The following is a 17,435-nucleotide window of genomic DNA, read 5'->3' as shown; positions in this document are numbered from 1 at the left end:
TTTCTTACTCGCTGTTGCCAGCCAGTCTTGCCCATGTTGACACCCAGGCGAGCTACTGACAGTCGCTTTTCAGCCTCAGATGCCCGGCTCACACGCGGTAATTTTAACGACTGCCCCGGTTTTCACGCTGCAGCCTATTTTTGGAGAGCGGAGGAGCGCAAATGAATATTCCTGATGAAGGCAGCTTTCATCGGGTTCTTTACAAAATCTATGTCCCCTTTTCTCCCTCCCGCCCCCTAAATACACACGAACCATACCGAGGTTTGCATTTTTCATGGCGGGACAAGCAAGTCTATAAAAGGCATGTTTGTTTTTCCTGGCTGTTTCAAATATGTATTTCCTGGAGGACTTCGCATCTAATGGGGTCATCAGAAGCACATGTGCGATTTTCGTCTTTCCGAGTATTTTCTCCTCTCCCCCTTCTCCCGAGCACTACTGTGTGCTGATATAACGCTTTACCTGCCTGCTCACCTTAGCTCCCACTAACTTTCCTCGTTTCCCTATGAGTCACAGGCTTTTGGTAAAGCCTGTTTGTTTCCGTGTGTCTGTCTGCTTTTTTTTTTTTTTTTTTTTTGAAGACACGTGTTGGGTGGAAGGTAGGGACGGAGACAAAAAAAAAAAAGAGTAAAATAAAATAAAATAAAATAAAATAAAATAAAATAAAATAAAATAAAATAAAATAAAATAAAATAATGAAAACCTTCACGGGGAACGACGCGAGCTGTCCCCGGCAAGGAACCGCCTCCCCGGCAGTGCCTCGGAGTCCCGCTCCCGCGGCACAGCGGGACGAACCGCTTCGCCCATCCGTGCTCGGCAGTTTAAGGACGTGTTTTTCCAAACCCCAGAGCCACTCTCCTTTAGACAAAACCCTCACCTTTTCCTTGTGTGCTGAAGCACTGAAAGTTCCCTTCAGTGTGTTTTTCTTGGCTGCCGGAGCCGCAGCGTTTTGATTCACTGAGCAGAGGAAGTTAAGGAGTTCTGCAGCACGGGGCAGTGGCCAGCGTTTTCATCGCGATCCCCCTACATTATTTGTCATGCTCAAGTGAGGGTTTGCTGAAGGCAAGAGCCTGCTCGCTCCGGGCTTCATTTGTTTCTCCTAAAGAAGGCAGGAGATTTTATTTCCGGCGCTGGTAACAGGAGCCCGAGCGCCTTCCACAAGCCCCCCTGGGCAGGCAGTGGGATTCGCTCGTCTTTTGGGGCCGAAATCCCCCCTCATCCTCACGTTGGGATGCTCTTGGGCCCGAGCTGCCTAGCCTGGGGTTGGGAGGAGAGGAGGGAAAATAGCTTTACCCGGGGCAGCCCTCCAGAAATGTGCCAAGCAGGCGATTTTTCTCCTATACGACGTGCGAATGTCTGCAAAACTGGCTCGTACCGTCGAAGGAAAACGCAGCCCCCATGGCAGCCGAGATGCGGCTGAGCTGTCCGGGGGTTGCTGCTCGCCCCAAGCTCCTGCGAGGGCTTGCAGGAGGAAGGGCTGTCACGACATGGGCAGCAAACCCCCACCTCCAGCAGCCTGTCGGGATGCTCTCCCGCGACCGGCAGGGCTGTCCCGGCAGGGCGGCAGGACAGACGGAATGGCTTTCTGTCCCGGGTCCTCTCCTCGGCCCCTCTCCAGCCCAACACTGGGACAGCTAACAGTCACGTAATGAAGCCCAGGGCTGCCCAGCAGAACAAATCTGCTCGAGCACACCGTGAATATTCAGCGCCCTGCTCTCTAAAGGAGTGACTCCAGTTACCATTCTGGGGGCCGTAAATGCTGCATTCCTTATGTAAATTGGTTAAGGTCTGGGTTTGAGGGCAAATATAATGCACACACATTTCTAATCTATCTATCTATCTATCTATCTATCTATCTGTCTATCTATCTATCCAACCATCCATCCATCCATCCATTTAACCATCTATTTATCCATCTATCTATCCCTCTACCTAGCTATCTATATGTTTGTGTATGCACTTATACGAGAGACCGAGAGCGGTTTACCTCCTCCCCCAACAAATGCCATGCCCCGGGAGGACCGTCCTGAGGGGCTGGAGGTGCCCCGTCTGCCCCGCTTGTTGTCGCAGGGTGGTGACACCCCCGTGGCCACGCTGCCAAGGGCGACCCCTGCCCTCCCACCCCCCCAATGCCCCCCACCTGCCCCCTGCCCTCCCACCCCCCCACTACCCCCCTGTGCGGTCGGGGAGCAGCCCCCGGTGAAGGGGAGCGGGGTTTCGGCGGCTTCTCAGGGGCGGCCCGATATTCCCATTGCTCTTGAGAATGGGCTCCAAAAGAAGTCACAGAATCAGGGAATCGGAGAATATCCCGAGCTGGAAGGGAGCTGCAGGGATCACCGAGTCCAGCTCCTACGCGAAGGAGGGCTTCAGCCAGTCAGGCTGCGCTACGGGGGCTCGGCGGTGGGGTTTACCGGACCCCTTCCAAATTAGCCAGGGGGAATTTCATGGCTAAAGCCTGCCAGATCCGGAGCGACTTCTTATTTATGCCCCGAAACCTGCGGGTGCACCCTGCAAACAAACAACGCGGAGATGAAATCTGTCCCGTGTAACATAACGCTAGTGAATCATAACTAATCTGTTTAAAACCGAGGATTAGTCACGTCGGTTTCGGCATATTCCTCTATCGGGAACTTTTTTTTTTTGTGCGTGGAAAATCGGGGGGATTTGGGCTAATTTACCAAACATCATTACTAAGGCAAGTACGGTCCGATAAAATGAGTCTTAACATGTACGGCTTTTCAGGTTGCATTATACACCTCCCATCAGCTTGGCTTTAAGCTGTGTGCGCCCTTAATGCTAGATTGACCTCCAGATTTCTTTCTTTTTTTTTTTTTTTTACTGCATGATTTCGGTTTCTGGCTGCCTTTAATTGACTTCAGCGAGTTGCGTTCTCTTCCTCTCTCCATTTATAAGTGATCCTCTGCAATTTACAGTTTTCATCGCTCCTAGCTTTCAAAGGGCCGTCTCACCCTGTCAGCCCTTCATTTGCTTTCCCCGATCGAATTCTGCCTCCTCTGTGCAATATGACCTTTTATTAACCACCTACACCCCATCCTGTTTTCATACTGCCTCTTTAAATGTTCCCCATCTTGGCTTTAGTCTTTCTCTAATCGTGTTTTTTTTTTTTTTTTTTTTTTTTCCTTTTTCTCCAGCGGGCAAAGCCTTAAGGCTTCATTTCGGTTTCGAGGCCATGTTTTATTAACCCAGACGTTCTGCTTTTCTTCGCAGATCCCAAACTTTACTTCTATCTCTAAAAATACTAAATAATTAACTAGCCAATTAATTCATTCTTCGTAATATTGCACCACTGCATGTGTTATCTTATAGGGAGCAGGGAACTTCTGTAGCCCTAGGAAGCAGTGATTCCTATACAAGCGAAATGTTTATTTTCAAAGGATTAAAATTCATAGCTAAAATTATTAAATGTCCCTCAACCGAAATAACAGAATCTGCCCCTTAGACTCGTGTGCATGCACGAACACACTCGTACGCTCCCGCAGCAGAGGCAGCAGGCGCATCTTCTCCGCTGCTGGAAAATGACCCCAAAGGGCCGAAATGGGAGAAGCATCACCCTGAATATACCAAGTAGCCCAGGTACCCTCTCTTCTGTAATGATGCAATATCTTGCTTACCCCAATGAACCACAGCATAACGAGGACACTGGATTTATAACCAGGGGCGAAAGGGGTCTTTTTCGAGAACGATCTTCCCCCTTACTGAACTTCACACCCTCACTGCTAGAGACTTTACCGGGGCTCTCAGAGAACAGTGCTTTTATCGGACACCCACAAAAGCAGAAGGTGCTAATCCAGCCCCCGATTATATCAAATTAGGACATTGCCCACACCAAACTCTAGCTGACTGGAACTGCAGCCAGCGTCTGAAACCTGGGCACGATCTTTGCTGATCCACGCATATTTCTATCCCGCTTGAAACCATATCGTTTTCTCGGCTTATTTTTCACAAGAAACTCATTTTAGGGGAGGAAATAAGCATAAAAAAAAATCGGAGGAAAGTTTCAATCGGATGATATATTGCATTGGGGTTCTAGCAAAGAGCTGCTGGCGAGGATGACGCACTGTGGGTGAAACGCAGCGCAGCCCCACACCGGGCGGCCAAAGGGCTCTGCCTCGCTTGGCTTCCAACCCTGCCCATCACCGTAAAGAAGCCAGTCTTAGCTCCTATCCCTTAATAAAGCAAAATTGCAAGCAACGTGCCTGCCTCTTTTGCCACCCCGTGCTTACGAAAAATAGCATAAACTACAAAATAATAAGAAAAAAAGAGAAGAGCAGAGCATTCCCGTTGTCACAAACTCCCGCACAGGCTCTGGAGGAGGCATCTTCAGGCCCTTGCCTCTCCACCACTGCCCACCCCGGTGCACCGGGGTCGGGACGGACCCACGGCCGCAGTGGACCGGCTCCCGTCCCGGTGAGGCGGCGGGCTGGAGGAGAGCCCCGAACCGGGGGGGCTCCGGGGTTGGCCACCACCCGTGGGGAACACCGAACCACCGAGCTGCCCTAGCCCCGCGGGTCTGCTGCCAGCCGGGCTGAGCCCAAACGCATCCCACAGGCGAGTGATGCAAGTGCACGCCGAGCTAGATTTCTAAATTTTATTATAAAATAAAAGCAGAAATATTTTCCAAAGAATGTATTCACATAATATAAACAATAAACAAAACTAAGGTCGGGTGACTTGCTGTTGATACTGTCGTTTAAGTCTAAACTCGAGCAGCAGATCCTCTTCTCTCAAAGCCCGCTCCTGCCCCCGGTGAATGCCGCGGGCAGCATCTGCCCCCCCCCCCCCCCCCCCCTTCTGCTGGGGCCGGGCTCGGGCCATTGCTTCCTTTCCCACACAGCAAATGGCGAAAGCACCACATGGACAAGGCCGAAGAAGCCGCCTCTCTGCATAGCATCAGCTACAAGAAAGTTACAGAGTCTGCCTAGAGCGTGTCGCTGCTATAACTTGACTACAGCTTTTGTATTCTTAGTTGAAATTGTACATCGTACACCTGCCACGGATACATAACTACAATAGGATAGCGGGAGCGATGCGAAACTTCCCAACAGGCATGTAAACAGTGGCCTTGCGCTCTCCCGTCCTCCCCACCCCCCCAAAAAAAATTACAATGTGCGTCTTCACCCACAGGCTGGGCGACAAAGCAACACCACCGGGAGATTTGGGAAATCAAGGCTGGGAAGAGCTGCCCCACCGCACCGCGTTACGGCCTGGCATGAAAGCCACAGGCCCTGTCCGACAGCCCGTCCCTGTCTGAGACCAGCTTTAAGCAACCCTCCAGGCTTTTTACACCATTATTGCCCACAGACGAGTCCAACGCCTTCCAAACCTGCAGCCAGCCTGCTGCCAAAGGGCACACAACACTTCCACTAAGGAGTTTGTCATCGCTTTCAAAAAGTCTCTGGTAAGATTAAGGAAAAAAAAATACATGAGTAAAGGAGGCGCGAAGGAGGGAGCGTGTACACGGTTTTAAGAGCCCAGATCGACCAGGTTGGATGACATGGGGTTGAGGATGGAGTCCTGCAAGCTGTGGTGGTGCATGGGGTCGGCGCTGGGCACGGGGATGGCGCTGGGGCCCTGGGGGTGGCCCAGGCCGTGCAGGGGCTGCAGCCCGGGGTTGGAGCTGAGAAGCAGCGCGGGGCTGGAGGAGTTGTGATCCGGGGTCCCTGACGGCGTCTTCTCGTCCTCTGAGCTCCCCAAAACTGTCTTATTCCCGTTCATTGACGCCGAGAGCGGGTTGTGGCTGTTGGAGTTGGAATTCTCGTTGTTTTCCCTATAGGAAACACAAAAGAGGGAGGGAAGTCACCGGAGGGATGCAGGACCGGCGGCTTCCCAAACTCTGCAAACCTCCCGGGCCTCTTCGTCTGGCACAAAGGGCCAAGGGCCGCCGAGCTTGTAAACAAGAGTCTCCCACTAGCCCGGCGGAAAGTGTCACTTTGCCAAAACGTCATTTTCTGCCTCCGTCTATCGCAAAGCGTTTACACGGCGTGGGGAGGGAGGAAGGGGGGGAGGAAGGGAAGAGGAAGGCATTAAAAAAAAAAAAAAAGGCTTTCACACTTGAAAACTGCTCCCCGTGCTGAAGAGAAGCAAGGCCAAGGCGAGGCGGCTGCACGCAAGATTGCTCCGTGCTGCGGCCCAGCACCAGCCTGCCTTTCACTTAAGTAACCAGACATTTCCACCCCCTCGCCCCAAGCTCAAAGCATAGCCCGATATGGAAGATAAGGCGAGCAAACAGAGTTAACTCGCTTATTTCCCGAGCCCTGGCTGCTCTCCCCCACTCGAGCCGCCGTTCCCGGCGCGGAGGGCGCAGCCCGGGGGGGCCCCGCTCCCTGTGGGGGGAGCCCCGAGCCCAAGCCGCCTACCTGGCTGGGCAAGGCGGCACAGTGTGCCGGGAGGCACCCCCGGGTAAACACCGAGAAATCGCTGGAGGCTTGCCAAGCCCGTTCAAAAAAGGGAATTAACAAAAAAAAAAAAATTTTTTTAATAAGAAGGGTAAGATGGAGAGGGGGCGACCATCCCGTCAAGGCTAACTCGGCTTTTAGACGTAGCAGCCTTGTAGACACAGCCCTGCCTGAAATACTGAAGGCGTTTTAAGTGGATTCAAAAGCTTCTGCGGAAGCCTTGAAAACGCTGTCTGGCAGAGGGGCCCGATTCCGCAGGATTTGCTCGAGGGAAGGGGTGGCCATTGCGCCGACATTTTTTGCTCGGTAAGGGCCGCAGGATGTGGCTTGAGCCACACTACGGCAAAAAAAAATAAAAAGAAAGTAAAAATTGAAAAGAAAGCTCTGCTTGAACAAGTTGCTTGGGTGAATGGCAATCCCAGGAACAGTCTGTTTTCCAACGCCTTGAGTGTAATATTAGTTTGAGTGTATTTTTCAATGTCAAAAATCTTATTCGTCTCTGGAGACCTTTAAAATTTGATTCCTCGGGAAAAAAAAAAAAAGAATGGAATAAGTGTAACCTTCATTTCCTTTGGATATGCGAAGGTGAGTCCCTGCTATCAGCAATAAAAAGGATCTCTAACATCTCGTAAAACCAACACTTGCGGGGATTTGAAAGAAAATTAAAGCGCTAGCACCGTTTGGGGAAATGCGTGGAGCAAATCTGTGCGGAGCCCGAACCTGCCGGGCTGCACAGCTGCGCGGCCGCGGCGCTCGCCTTTTCCAAACCTCGATAGGCAGAAAAGCAAAATGCCGTGTCCTTCGTGGCACGGAGGTGCGGGAGATTTCTAATAATCTGTTAATTAACCGCGCAGGCCATACGAGCAGATCGAGCGAGCTGGGAAGGAGGCGCAGCGCAGCTGGGACACGCTTTTCGCTTCCTCGGCCCGTCCTTTAGACACTGGGCCGGCTGACGGCAAAGTCCTCCCGAGTACGTAGGCATTAACTTCTGCCGGCAATTAACGGCCCCTTCCCTCAATTCAACGAGAAAAGCACAGTCTCGGAGCCACGGTCGGTATGAGGAGATATTATATATAAATATGCATGCGTGAGCACCGCGCTGGGTAGTGAAGCCGAGGCGAGATTTCACGAGCAAGGGCAGAGAGCTCTGCCTTCTCTCCCCGTCCGCCCGTGAGCGGGCCGAGCTGCAGGGCGCACATTCTGGGGGCGCCCTTCGCAGCGCTCCCCCCGCCTTATTCCCTCGCCCCGCCGCTCCCTTTCGACAGCGGGCAGCCCGCAAGGACGCGCCCCGACGGCACGGGCCCCGCCGCCCCCCCGGCCACCCCTCGGCTGGTCAAGGGGCTCGGCCGCCTCTCCGGGAGCTTCCTTCCCCTCTGCTGATCCCGGACACGCGTGGAGCACCCACGGCCCTGGCCCGTCTGTCTCCCGGCTCCTCCACCCCGGAGGCCCCGGGCGCGCCGTCGGGGCGGCCTCCGCGGAGCTGGGGGCGAGCAGCGGGGCCGGGGGCCCGCGGGCGCGGGCGGGAGCCGTACCTTTCCTTGGCCTCGGCCGCTCGGTCCCGCTGCCGGCGGTTCTTGAACCAGTTGCTGACCTGGGTGGTGGTGAGGCCGGTGGCCTCGGCCAGCTCCCGCTTCTCGCGGGGGGACGGGTAGGGGTTGTGGGCGTACCACTCGCGGAGGACGCTGCGGCTCTTCTCCTTGAAGCAGTAGCTGGTCTCCTCGCCGTCCCAGATGGAGCGGGGCAGCGGGAACTTGCGGCGCACCCGGTACTTGCCCACCGCCCCTAGGGGTCGCCCCCGCAGCTTCTCCGCCTCGATGTAGTGCGCCTTGAGCCAGAGCTGCTGCAGCTTGGGGTGGTTGTGCGCCGAGAACTGGTGGCTCTCCAGGATCTTGTAGAGCTCGCGGAAGTTGCCCCGGTGGAAGGCCACCACGGCCTTGGCCTTCAGGACGCTCTCGTTTTTGTGGAGGTGCTCGCACGCAGGGAGGGACCAGAGGAACCGCCCCAGCCGCTCGATGTTGCCGCCTTGCTGGAGCACCTCGCAGACGCAGGCCACTTGCTCTTGGGTGAAGCCAAAAGTCGGGAGCATCGACATGGTGAGCCCTGCCCCGCCGCGCACCCTACGGCCGCATAGAGGGGAGCGGCGCGGGGCGGCGGGCAGCGCCCGGCATGCGGGGCCGGCCCCGGGGCGGCGGCGCCCGGCGGGGCCCGGCGGGGGTCACGGCCGGGCGCGGGGGGCCGCGGCCATCGGCGGCGCCCGGCCCCGGCGAGGCAACGGCTTAAAAAAGGCGAGGAGCGAGGAGAAAGCCTCGGGAGCCCGAGCGCGGAGGGCGTTTTCCCCCGGCCGCCTCCTTTTTGTAAGTCCGAGTTGCGAGAGGAACTTTGTGCCTCTTTTGTCTCCTATCTGCAGCGCTCGCAGCGGCCGCGGCTCTCCCACCCCCACCCCCCTCGGCCGCCGGTTTGGGATCTCCCTGCTTCCCCCCCACCCCCCTCCGCCGAAAGATCCCACATAATATAGTGGTAAAGTCCCGCTCCCTCTCTCCTCTCCCTCTCGGAGTTTTTCCCCCCTTTCTTTCTCTCTCTCTCTCCCCCTTTTTTTTAATAATATTATTCTAAGCTGGCATGAAAAGTGATTATCCGCGCTGTGATTGGTCCGGTTATCTGACCCGGGGACTGCCAGGAGAAGACAATAGTTTTAGTCAAATTATTTGCCATGGTGACGCTGTCAATCAGGGGTAACCCGATCTGTTTTGAGGTGGCTCCCCGGCTGGCTTGACAGATTGCTCAGATCCACTCAGAGGCGGCCCTGCGAGCTGAGATATTAGCTAGCGAGGGAGAAATTGTCGCCGTGATTGACGCTGCGGGCACCCACCGGCAGCGGGGGAGCGGGGAGCCGCCGCCCCGTCGGGGCCCCGCCGGTCCCGTCGGGGGGAACCCCCCAGCCCCGGCCCTCGCGGCGAGTTCCCTGCTACAGGCGCTGCCTCGCCCCCTCCCCAGCGCCCAGCAGCAACTGGCGGCGAGCTTTCTGGGGAAGGGGCCTCCCACGTACAATAGGGACCCTGTTCCCACCTGGGATCCCGTTACAGGCCGGCCGTACCTGCCCGGAGCGGGGACCGGCTGCCGGTAGGGCCCGAGCCGTGCCCGCCTGGCCCCGCCGCTCGCCTCTCCCCGCCGGACCCCGGCGTCGGTTTTTGCTCCGCTTCCAGCCCCGTGCTGGGGTGCTGCGCCCCGGGGGACACGCGTAAAAGTCGGGGACACTCGGCGTGACCGCGCGGCCCCTTGTCACCCCCTGTTCTTTCCCGTCCCCTCGGTGTGGACGAAGCGAGAGCCGGCTTCCCCTGGGGAAGCGCCCTCGGGGGTCGGCTGCAGGCGCCGGGGGGAGCCCAGGTGAAAGCGCTCGGGGGTGCCCCTCGGATGCTCCCCGCCGCCGTGCGTGGCCCCAGGGCTGATTTCACGGTCCGAAATGTTCTGTTTTGGGGGAGAAATAACACAACCGCCAGCAAGCTCTTCCGACGCCATTTGCAGCCCCACCAGCACGGCTCTGCCGTCGTGCGCTCCCACCTTTCTGACAGCCCGCCAGCTGCTCTCCTGCGCCTCCGGGGCTCGGTGAGGCCTCGAAAGCCCCGGCCACGACTCCCCGCCCCGCAGCCCGGCCCTCCGGAGCCCCCGGGCCCTGCGGAGCGGCCGGGCCGGGGGCTGGCAAGGCCGAGGGGCGGCGGGCGAAGCCCCCCGGAGGAGGCAGCCGGGGCCGAAGGGGGGCAGCGGCTCCGCCGCGGCCAGAGCCCGGCCCGTCGGGGCGCCTGTGCGCACCCACCGGCTGCGTGCGGAGTTTTTCGGGTGAGCTCCGTTTCGGAAGCCCGGTGCCTGCCTACCTGTGCGAGCCTCTTTGCAGCCGTGCAGAAGCCGTGGGAAGCGGGCGGCCACCGCCTCGGCTCGCCCGGGGGCGCAGAGCAAAGCGGGGGCTTCCTCTGCAGGGCATTCGTTTCCAACGAATTTGGGAACGTCGGTGGCGGGTCCGTAAAGCCCCCGTGCTCCAGGCTCCCTCCCCTCCGAGCAGAATTAGCACTCGGCCGCTCAGCGCCTTGCCGCTGGCCGATTCCTGCGGGATTCAAAGCGTGCTTGTTTGGAAACGATCGCGTCCCACTCTCCGCGCTTCCCGCTCAGCCGCAGCGGAGGAAGGGGCGCAGCTGGGGCCGCAGCGGACGGCCGCGGGGTGGGAGAGAGGATCCGCTTTAAAAATGTTCCTCCGAACAGACACGGCGAGGGAAGCACAGATCCCGTCTCCTACCCCCGGGAAGCACGGATCCCCTCTCCCATCCCCGACCTCTGCGCTCACTCCGGGCGTCTTTCGGAAGGGAGAATCCGGCTCCGTCCCGCTCCCCTCGGCGGCCGGGGCCGTGGCAAAAGACAAAAGAGCTGCTGGGGTCTGGGCTCCCCTCCCGCCTCCGTGCTACCGCGCTCTGTCGCTGCACGTTTATCGGGGATCTACCTGACTCCGCTTCCTCTCCTTCTATCTCAGAACCACAGCGGCGGAGGCTGGATGGGAGCAGCTGTTCGCCCTAGCCGGAAAGGAGATGTCAAAACCTGTTGCGTGGACGGAGCTCTGAGAAAGTCTCTTCTTAGCTCCCTAAAATGTGAGTACGGACCCTACACGCAAGCCCCTCCGCAGACGCTTTCACTTTGGGCGGCGGTGGCCGGGCGGCGTGTGTCGCCGCTTCCCAGAGCGACTGCAAATTAGGGGCAGCTGGATCCCAATGCTCTGTAACTGCTTTTAACTTTGGGGCAAGAAAAGTCTTCCTATTAGTGCTATAAGAGGGAGCAGATAGTGGCTGCGGAGCCCCGGCACGGGGCGAGTCAAGTTGCGGGGGAATCAAACGATCAGGCGAGGAGCTTTTCTGGCATGTGCAAAAGAGCTCGTTCACTGCAGTTATGTTTCAGAGCAAGAGGCAATCGTCTGGTAACGTTTGCCCCGGGTCCGACGGGAACGTTTTGCGGGGTGTCTTCGTGCAGCCGCAGCCAAAGGCTTTTCTGGGCTGCCCCAAACTTGCGCCCGGCGCTGCTGGCGCCCGGCCCCGCCGTGCCCGGCGCAGGAGCCCCGGGTTCATCCCAGTCCCGGCCGGGGAAGCGGTGTGACTGTCCGCAGGGCACCCTCAGCAGAGGTCTGGCCCCTCCGGGAAGTCGCTGCCGAGCACCAGGCAACGTGCGGGACCGGCAGCGTCACCGCAAAAGGCTGTGAAATAGGAGGAAAATAAAAAAGTCGTTTTTTCTCTCGTAACGCTCCCGTTATTAACCAGGGCGAGGACTTGCTGAGGGAAGGGGGGGCTGAGCGTGTCGCTTCCTGGGAACTTTTCATTGCACGTTACTGCCTTGTGTCCATAAATGAGTGCCAGGACAACGCTGCGGTTATCTGAGAATCTCCCTCTCGGCGGTGCCTCCACCGTCTCCTTCGAGACAGCAGCCTGCACGGGAGGCTGCGGGCCCGCACCGCTTCCGTGACACAGCAACTGAGCCTCCCAGCCTCCTGCCTGCAGCCTTCCCCGCGTCCCCCCGACTGCGGCCCCTGTGCCCCCCTCCCATGCCCCGCAGCTTATCCCTTTTACACAGGCATAAACACCTCCGGCTGTGCTTGGGGGGCACCGGGGGAGGCAGGAGGCAGAGCGGTGGCTGTGGCGATGGCAAGCCCCCACGACACGCATGACACTCACGCTCCTGCCGTCGGCCTCAGCTCCCTGCGTGGGGACGGAGGGAGGGAGACGGAGGCTGTCGGTGAGACGCTTTTCTCGGCGCTGGTAGCGAGCAAATGACAAACCCCACAATCCCCACCTCTTGCCCACACGTGCCCACTACCGCGGCAGGGACTGTAGGGAGAGCAAGCGACAAACAAGTCCAAGTTTTCGTTTATTTCCTTTTTTCCTTTTTTCTTTTTTTTTTTTTTTTTTGGAGGGGGGGGAAAGGGAGTTGAACACAATATGCCTTCCCTTTAAAACCAGGCGACTTTGACGTGGACGAAACCCTCCAGCAGTTGACCTGCTCTTCCTGCTATCTTTTTTATAAATCGTAAAGACCCTTGCCAGGATCCCAGGCCTGAGTGTCGTGTCCGTTCCCCCTCCTCTTTCACCCCCTCCCTTCCCGGGCACCCCATCGCACACGTTTCGGGCCCCACGGCGGCAGTTTGCAGCCCCCCTCCCCACCCCCGTGCGCTTTATTCCCGCGTGTATTGAATTCAGCGTTTTGTTTCAAAACAAAACGAGCTCTGGCCCATCGCAGATGGCACGTAGAGAGCCCGAGATCCTGCCCCGACTGAAAATGAAAACATGACCGGGATCACCGCGAATAACGAAATTAAGACAAACAACAATAGCTTGTTGTTCCGTGATTTGGGGCGAGAGGAGTAACTGGAAGCTTTTTGCAGCGAGCTGCGCGCTGTTCCTCGGGGGGAGCCGCCGAGGATGCCAGCTATGTAGCGGGTAACTCGATTATGCTAAGAGAGGGGCCGGGCGGGGCGGGGGCGCCGGGGTGCCCGGGCGGGGGGTCCCGAGCAGCGGCTGCGCATTTTTCAGGGAGATGGACGGCTTCGGAGGGCTGTCCGAGGGAGTCTCGGGGGACCTTGCGGCTCCGTGCCCCCCTCTCAAGGCTCTGCAGCCTCCCGTGCTCCCCACAAACCCTACAGCCGCCCCCCCCGCCGGCCCGCTACCTTCGCATTACCCCTTTTCGATCTCGGGCGCGGGGCTCAGGGTTTAGCTTCCTTCACCCTCACCCCCAGCACCAACATTAATTTGGGGTTCTCCCCCCACCCCACAGCCAGGCTCCGGTCCCGCGGCGGTGGGACACCCGTCGGGGGGCGGCCGGAGCCCAGCCAGCCGTCGCCCCGCTGCCGGCCGCGGGCAGCGCCTCGGATGCTCCGCGGCACGGGGGGACTGAGCGGAGAGCTTTACAGACAAGACAACAACAACAACAAAAGGCACATATGGTTAAAATAAGGAGAGGGAGCTTTCCGCCTTAGGGGATTGGCAATAACTAGCCAGAAATGCAGGGCACTGCGTCCAAAGTTCTGGTGGGCTTCTGCAGGATTGACAATTTAAATCACACTACAAGCATCAATTTGACAATATTTGTAAACTTCTTGTTTCCAGGGATCTTCTTGATCAGAGATAGACCAGGTTGGTATGAGCTCGAGCCACGAAGGTCTTTTTTTTTTTTTTCCTCCTCCTTTCCCCTCTTCCGAGTTGATGAATAGCGATCAGGTTTCTTTTAATGGCTGCCCCCTATTCTCACAGCCTCCCACAACTAACCCAAGAGCCTGTTTCCTCGACCTCAGTTAATTCCACTGATTATTCCAAGATGATGAGGAAAAGCACGAAGATTGTTCGCTGCTCCTACTGATTCAAGGCATTTTTGTTACCATCTCCATCCCTGGCTCACGGGGATGTAACCGGGGAGTATTTTTAGGAACAGGCCGCCCTTCCTATCCTTCTCCCCTCCCTCCCCAAGCAGCTGACATCTTCAGGGCCTTGGCCGTGCCTGTCCCCCGCTTGGTGGCCGTGCGACCCCCGCCCTCGGGCTGGGGGACCCCTGGGGCTTGGGGAGGGTCGGGGCACTTCTGGGCGGGGGTCGGGGCGCCGGGAGGGCGTCGCCCCGAGGGAAACAGACCCCGAGCCGCCTCCTGCCATGCCAGTGGGATTTTCGGCTCCCCTATCCGAGGCAAACCGGCCCCCGAACCCGGGCGGCGTCGAGGCCGGCCCCGGAGGGCCGGAGGGGGAGATCCGCTCCGAGAAATCTCACTAGAGGGCTCTAAGGCTCAGCTCCCAGCCCTGCCGAGAGGAAGCAGGGCTTCGTCCTTGCTGTCCCGCCGGCTTCCGGACGAGCGGCTGCAGGAGCCTAAAACCGCCCCCGCGCCGTCCCCCAGGTGGCTCACGCACGTCGTGGCCACGGCCAGAAATCCTCCGTGGTCTTCTCCTCCTGCCCTGCCCCACCACGGGCCGGTGTCCCCCCCATCGAGCACAGCGGTCCCAGGAGGTCCCAGGGGGTCCCACCCTCTCCCGCACCTCTCGCACGGCAAAAGCGAGACGAGCAGTCCCCAGAGCATCCCCCACTCCCATCTTACAGTTGCCCCCCGACACAGGTATCCTCGGCAAGGATCGGGGAGCTAGCAGTATTTATGGACCTGTGGGATTTTATTTTCACCGCAGGAAGACCTTGCGTGAGTCTTCTTGCGTGCCTTCTTCCGTAGTCTACTGAGCAGTGTGCCCATAAACACACCTACCGGTCAGATACTGCAGCACTGGGACAAGCTGAAATGTAAGGTAGTGATAGCAAGTAATGCCCACAGATATATTAGTGTCAAAGAACACTAACTGACTTACCTGAAATCTGTTTTCGCTGGGGATTTCTTTCCCATTTTAAATAATTTCTATAATTTGCCGTTGTGAATAAATAAAACCAAATAAGACTCTATCAGTTAAAACCAGAATAATTATTATGTGCAAGGGAAAAACTTCATAAAATGTCATGTGTTCAATTTGTTTTAACACCCCAAAATTTTTTAAGGAGTAAGAACATGCATTATTTACAGAAATTAGGAAGTGCAATTTAGTTCGTTTTTCATGTTTTGCAGTTCTCTCAGAAGCTTTGTACACAGATCAAAACTACAAGGAAAAGCTTTGTGGGAAGTTAGATGGATTAGATAACTTAACAGCATTTTAAAGCCGATCCACTTTCCAGTGGAAAATTTGCTACTTCTGAACTTGTGAAAATGTTCTGCATTTTCCTCCTGGATTGACTAAGCCTCCTCTTTCTTGGATTAATTCTGTCTCTGCCCTTTATTGTCTTCTCCCCTTTATTTCATAGGTTCTTGAACCAGTTCAAGTGCACCGTGGACCTTTTAATTCCCAGAAATGTTATGTAATTTAAACAGACCTGGTGTCCTATTTCATTCCATCTTTTTATAGTGTGTTTTTTTTTTTTTTTTTTTTTTGTCATCAGTTTTATCTTTGTTCTAAACAGAGACTTTAAGACTAGTCTTGTATTGACTTGGTTGATTATTTAACATGCAGAAAAGACCAGTCCAGTGAATGCTGAATTGTTTTCAGGCAGTTAAGCTACTAAAGCAGGAAAGGCTAAGGCTCTGTAACTTGCTGGTTAAGAAATCATCTTCTGCTCAGCTGCTATACCCTTTTCTATTTTCTTCAACAGCCTAGTCGTTTGTGCATGGTCGGGTGTGTGATGGTACAGCCTCTCCCCTGGAAGCAGATACCAGCAGCAGTGGACACCACCACTGCATACTGCATGGAGGGGCATAAGCTTGAGTGTCACGTTTGACTGCCAGCATGCTCCCAGGCACGGCGTTGGCTGTGATCTCTCTACAGCAGTGGCTGGGGGTGCCGTGCCCATCACTGATTGTTTCCAAGCTGCTGTCTGCACTAGATTGTACCTGGTTTGGCTCCCTCTATCCCATGCTATTCCAGTCCTCCAACACTATCCCAAGAATCTCTGCAGTCCCAAGTACTCCTCCATGCCCTCAGTCCACACTCTAACAGTGCTTCATGCTATTAAAATATCACTTGAACAATTTACATTGCACCATTTATATTATCTCTAATACTCAGAACTAAAACCCCACAGGAAATAATATATATTTTTCAAACCACAGAGGCACTACTTGGAATTCAAATACCAAGTGACCTGGTCTGAGGGCCAGAGAATTGTTCCTAGCCATGTTTCACTTATCAATAGGGATACATTTTAACCATCTTTGCAAGAAGGGACTTATTGAGTCCCACTTTCTTAAGACTCCTTATTTTTTCATTCTTCTAACAGAGTTTAATTAGTGCTTAAGTCATTTCCAGTAGTTTCATTCTCTCCATAAGTTGCAGAGGAAGACCAGATATTTAATGTAGGGCTAAAGATTTCACCGAGTGACAGAGAGTTGCAAAGCATGGGATTCTTGTATAATTACCTCTTAATTTTTGTATATCTGCTACCTTCTACAGCCAGAAAACAATCAGAAAAATATTTGTTACAGTGTGTGTATATATATATATATATACATATATGTGTATGTTTATGTGTATTTATATATGTCTAACTGTTTTAATTAAGATTTGTTTAATTTTACTTCAGGGAAAAACTGAGATTGTCATTTTAAAAAATTCTAAACAGTAGAATAACCACATCATAGTAATTTAACCTGATAAACATTTCCTTAATTATGAGGTCCTGTTGGTTTCAGTCACATAAGAGATCTGGTGGAAGAAAGGAATAGAACATGAGATAAACTGGACAAATCCCAGGAAGAATTTTACAGACTAAAAGGATTTTTCTTTCCTCTTTTTTATTTTATTTATTTATTTCTTTTCTCTCTGATCAGCATTCTGAAACAAATACACTTTTGGATGAGGGTGTTATGTTCATGTTTATTTTCAAGTGGAAGAAGGTTGGCAGCAGCATTTGGCATGCATGGAAGGAGTCTGGGACCTGGGCCTTATAGTCATCGTAAAGAAGTGAACTTCAGCTTCCAAGAAGAGAAGAAAGTAAAGAGGTATAATTGGGTGAGTTACTTGAGTTATGATGTGGAAGCTAGAGTGTAATAAGCATGTTTAATGTACATAAGGGAAGGAAAAGTGCTCCGTGCCAAATTGGATGCCAGACTTCTGGCTGGCAGAGGTGAACAAGCAGTATGAATTCAATAAGGAGAGGGCTGTGCCTGAAGATGGTTCTCCTAACTCATCGAACTGCTCTTTGAGACATTTGACTAGAGAGAACAGAAATGGGACCATTAGTGTAATGGGTCAGAACAAAAAGAATAAACAGACTGCAAAACAAAAGAAGCAAACACAGTCCCAGTGACATCCCAGAGGAGGCTGTAGATACCACAAATGATCCTGGGACTGCTGGAGGCCAGCCCAGGCTGGCTGCAGTGGTCTCTGGCCTTAAATGGGATGAAGTCTTCAGCTGGGTGAGAGACTCCTGGAGGGATGGGAGAGGATGAATTCAGTCCATAAAACATCTCTTTTCTCTACAGCTGCA

The 17,435-nt window shown here is 55.0% G+C and overlaps 2 protein-coding genes across 29 annotated transcripts in view; one reads left to right on the top strand and one right to left on the bottom strand.

Moving 5' to 3' along the window:
• Nucleotides 1-4,592: 4,592 nt before the first annotated feature.
• Nucleotides 4,593-8,512, bottom strand: SIX2 (SIX homeobox 2). 2 transcript variants are annotated; one of them, XM_083832133.1, is made up of 2 exons: nucleotides 7,946-8,512; nucleotides 4,593-5,785 (listed from the first exon to the last, which is right to left on the bottom strand). In XM_083832133.1, exons 1-2 carry the CDS (start codon nucleotides 8,503-8,505, stop codon nucleotides 5,482-5,484), a joined length of 864 nt encoding a protein of 287 aa, XP_083688259.1. In that variant the 5' UTR covers nucleotides 8,506-8,512; the 3' UTR covers nucleotides 4,593-5,481. The 2 variants fall into 2 exon arrangements, with proteins under 2 accessions (XP_083688259.1, XP_083688260.1); XM_083832134.1 differs by having other exon boundaries at nucleotides 8,081-8,512.
• Nucleotides 8,367-17,435, top strand: part of LOC310897954 (uncharacterized protein) — a 28,225-nt gene continuing 19,156 nt past the window's right edge. For 6 of the 27 annotated variants that reach the window (XR_014582821.1, XR_014582822.1, XR_014582831.1 and 3 more), the window contains exons 1-3: nucleotides 8,774-10,247; nucleotides 10,930-11,044; nucleotides 16,834-16,957. Coding sequence is in view for 7 of the 27 variants with exons in the window: in XM_083832139.1 (XP_083688265.1) it covers nucleotides 9,825-10,247; nucleotides 10,930-11,044; nucleotides 16,834-16,913 (618 nt within the window). In the remaining 20 variants the exon portion in view is untranslated. The other 21 variants (XR_014582826.1, XR_014582833.1, XR_014582834.1 and 18 more) reach the window with 16 other exon arrangements.

The sequence above is a fragment of the Anser anser genome (assembly GCF_964211835.1).
Source record: "Anser anser genome assembly, chromosome: 3".
Lineage (NCBI taxonomy): Eukaryota > Metazoa > Chordata > Aves > Anseriformes > Anatidae > Anser > Anser anser.
This window is presented reverse-complemented; position numbering and strand designations above follow the sequence as displayed.

Bases quoted from the DNA above. Each gene is read 5' to 3' on its own strand.
- SIX2 (XM_083832133.1), bottom strand. From the start codon at position 8,505: ATGTCGATGCTCCCGACTTTTGGCTTCACCCAAGAGCAAGTGGCCTGC. The intron at 5,786-7,945 runs GTACGGCTCCCG...TGTTTCCTATAG, and splicing joins GCGGCCGAGGCCAAGGAAAG to GGAAAACAACGAGAATTCCA.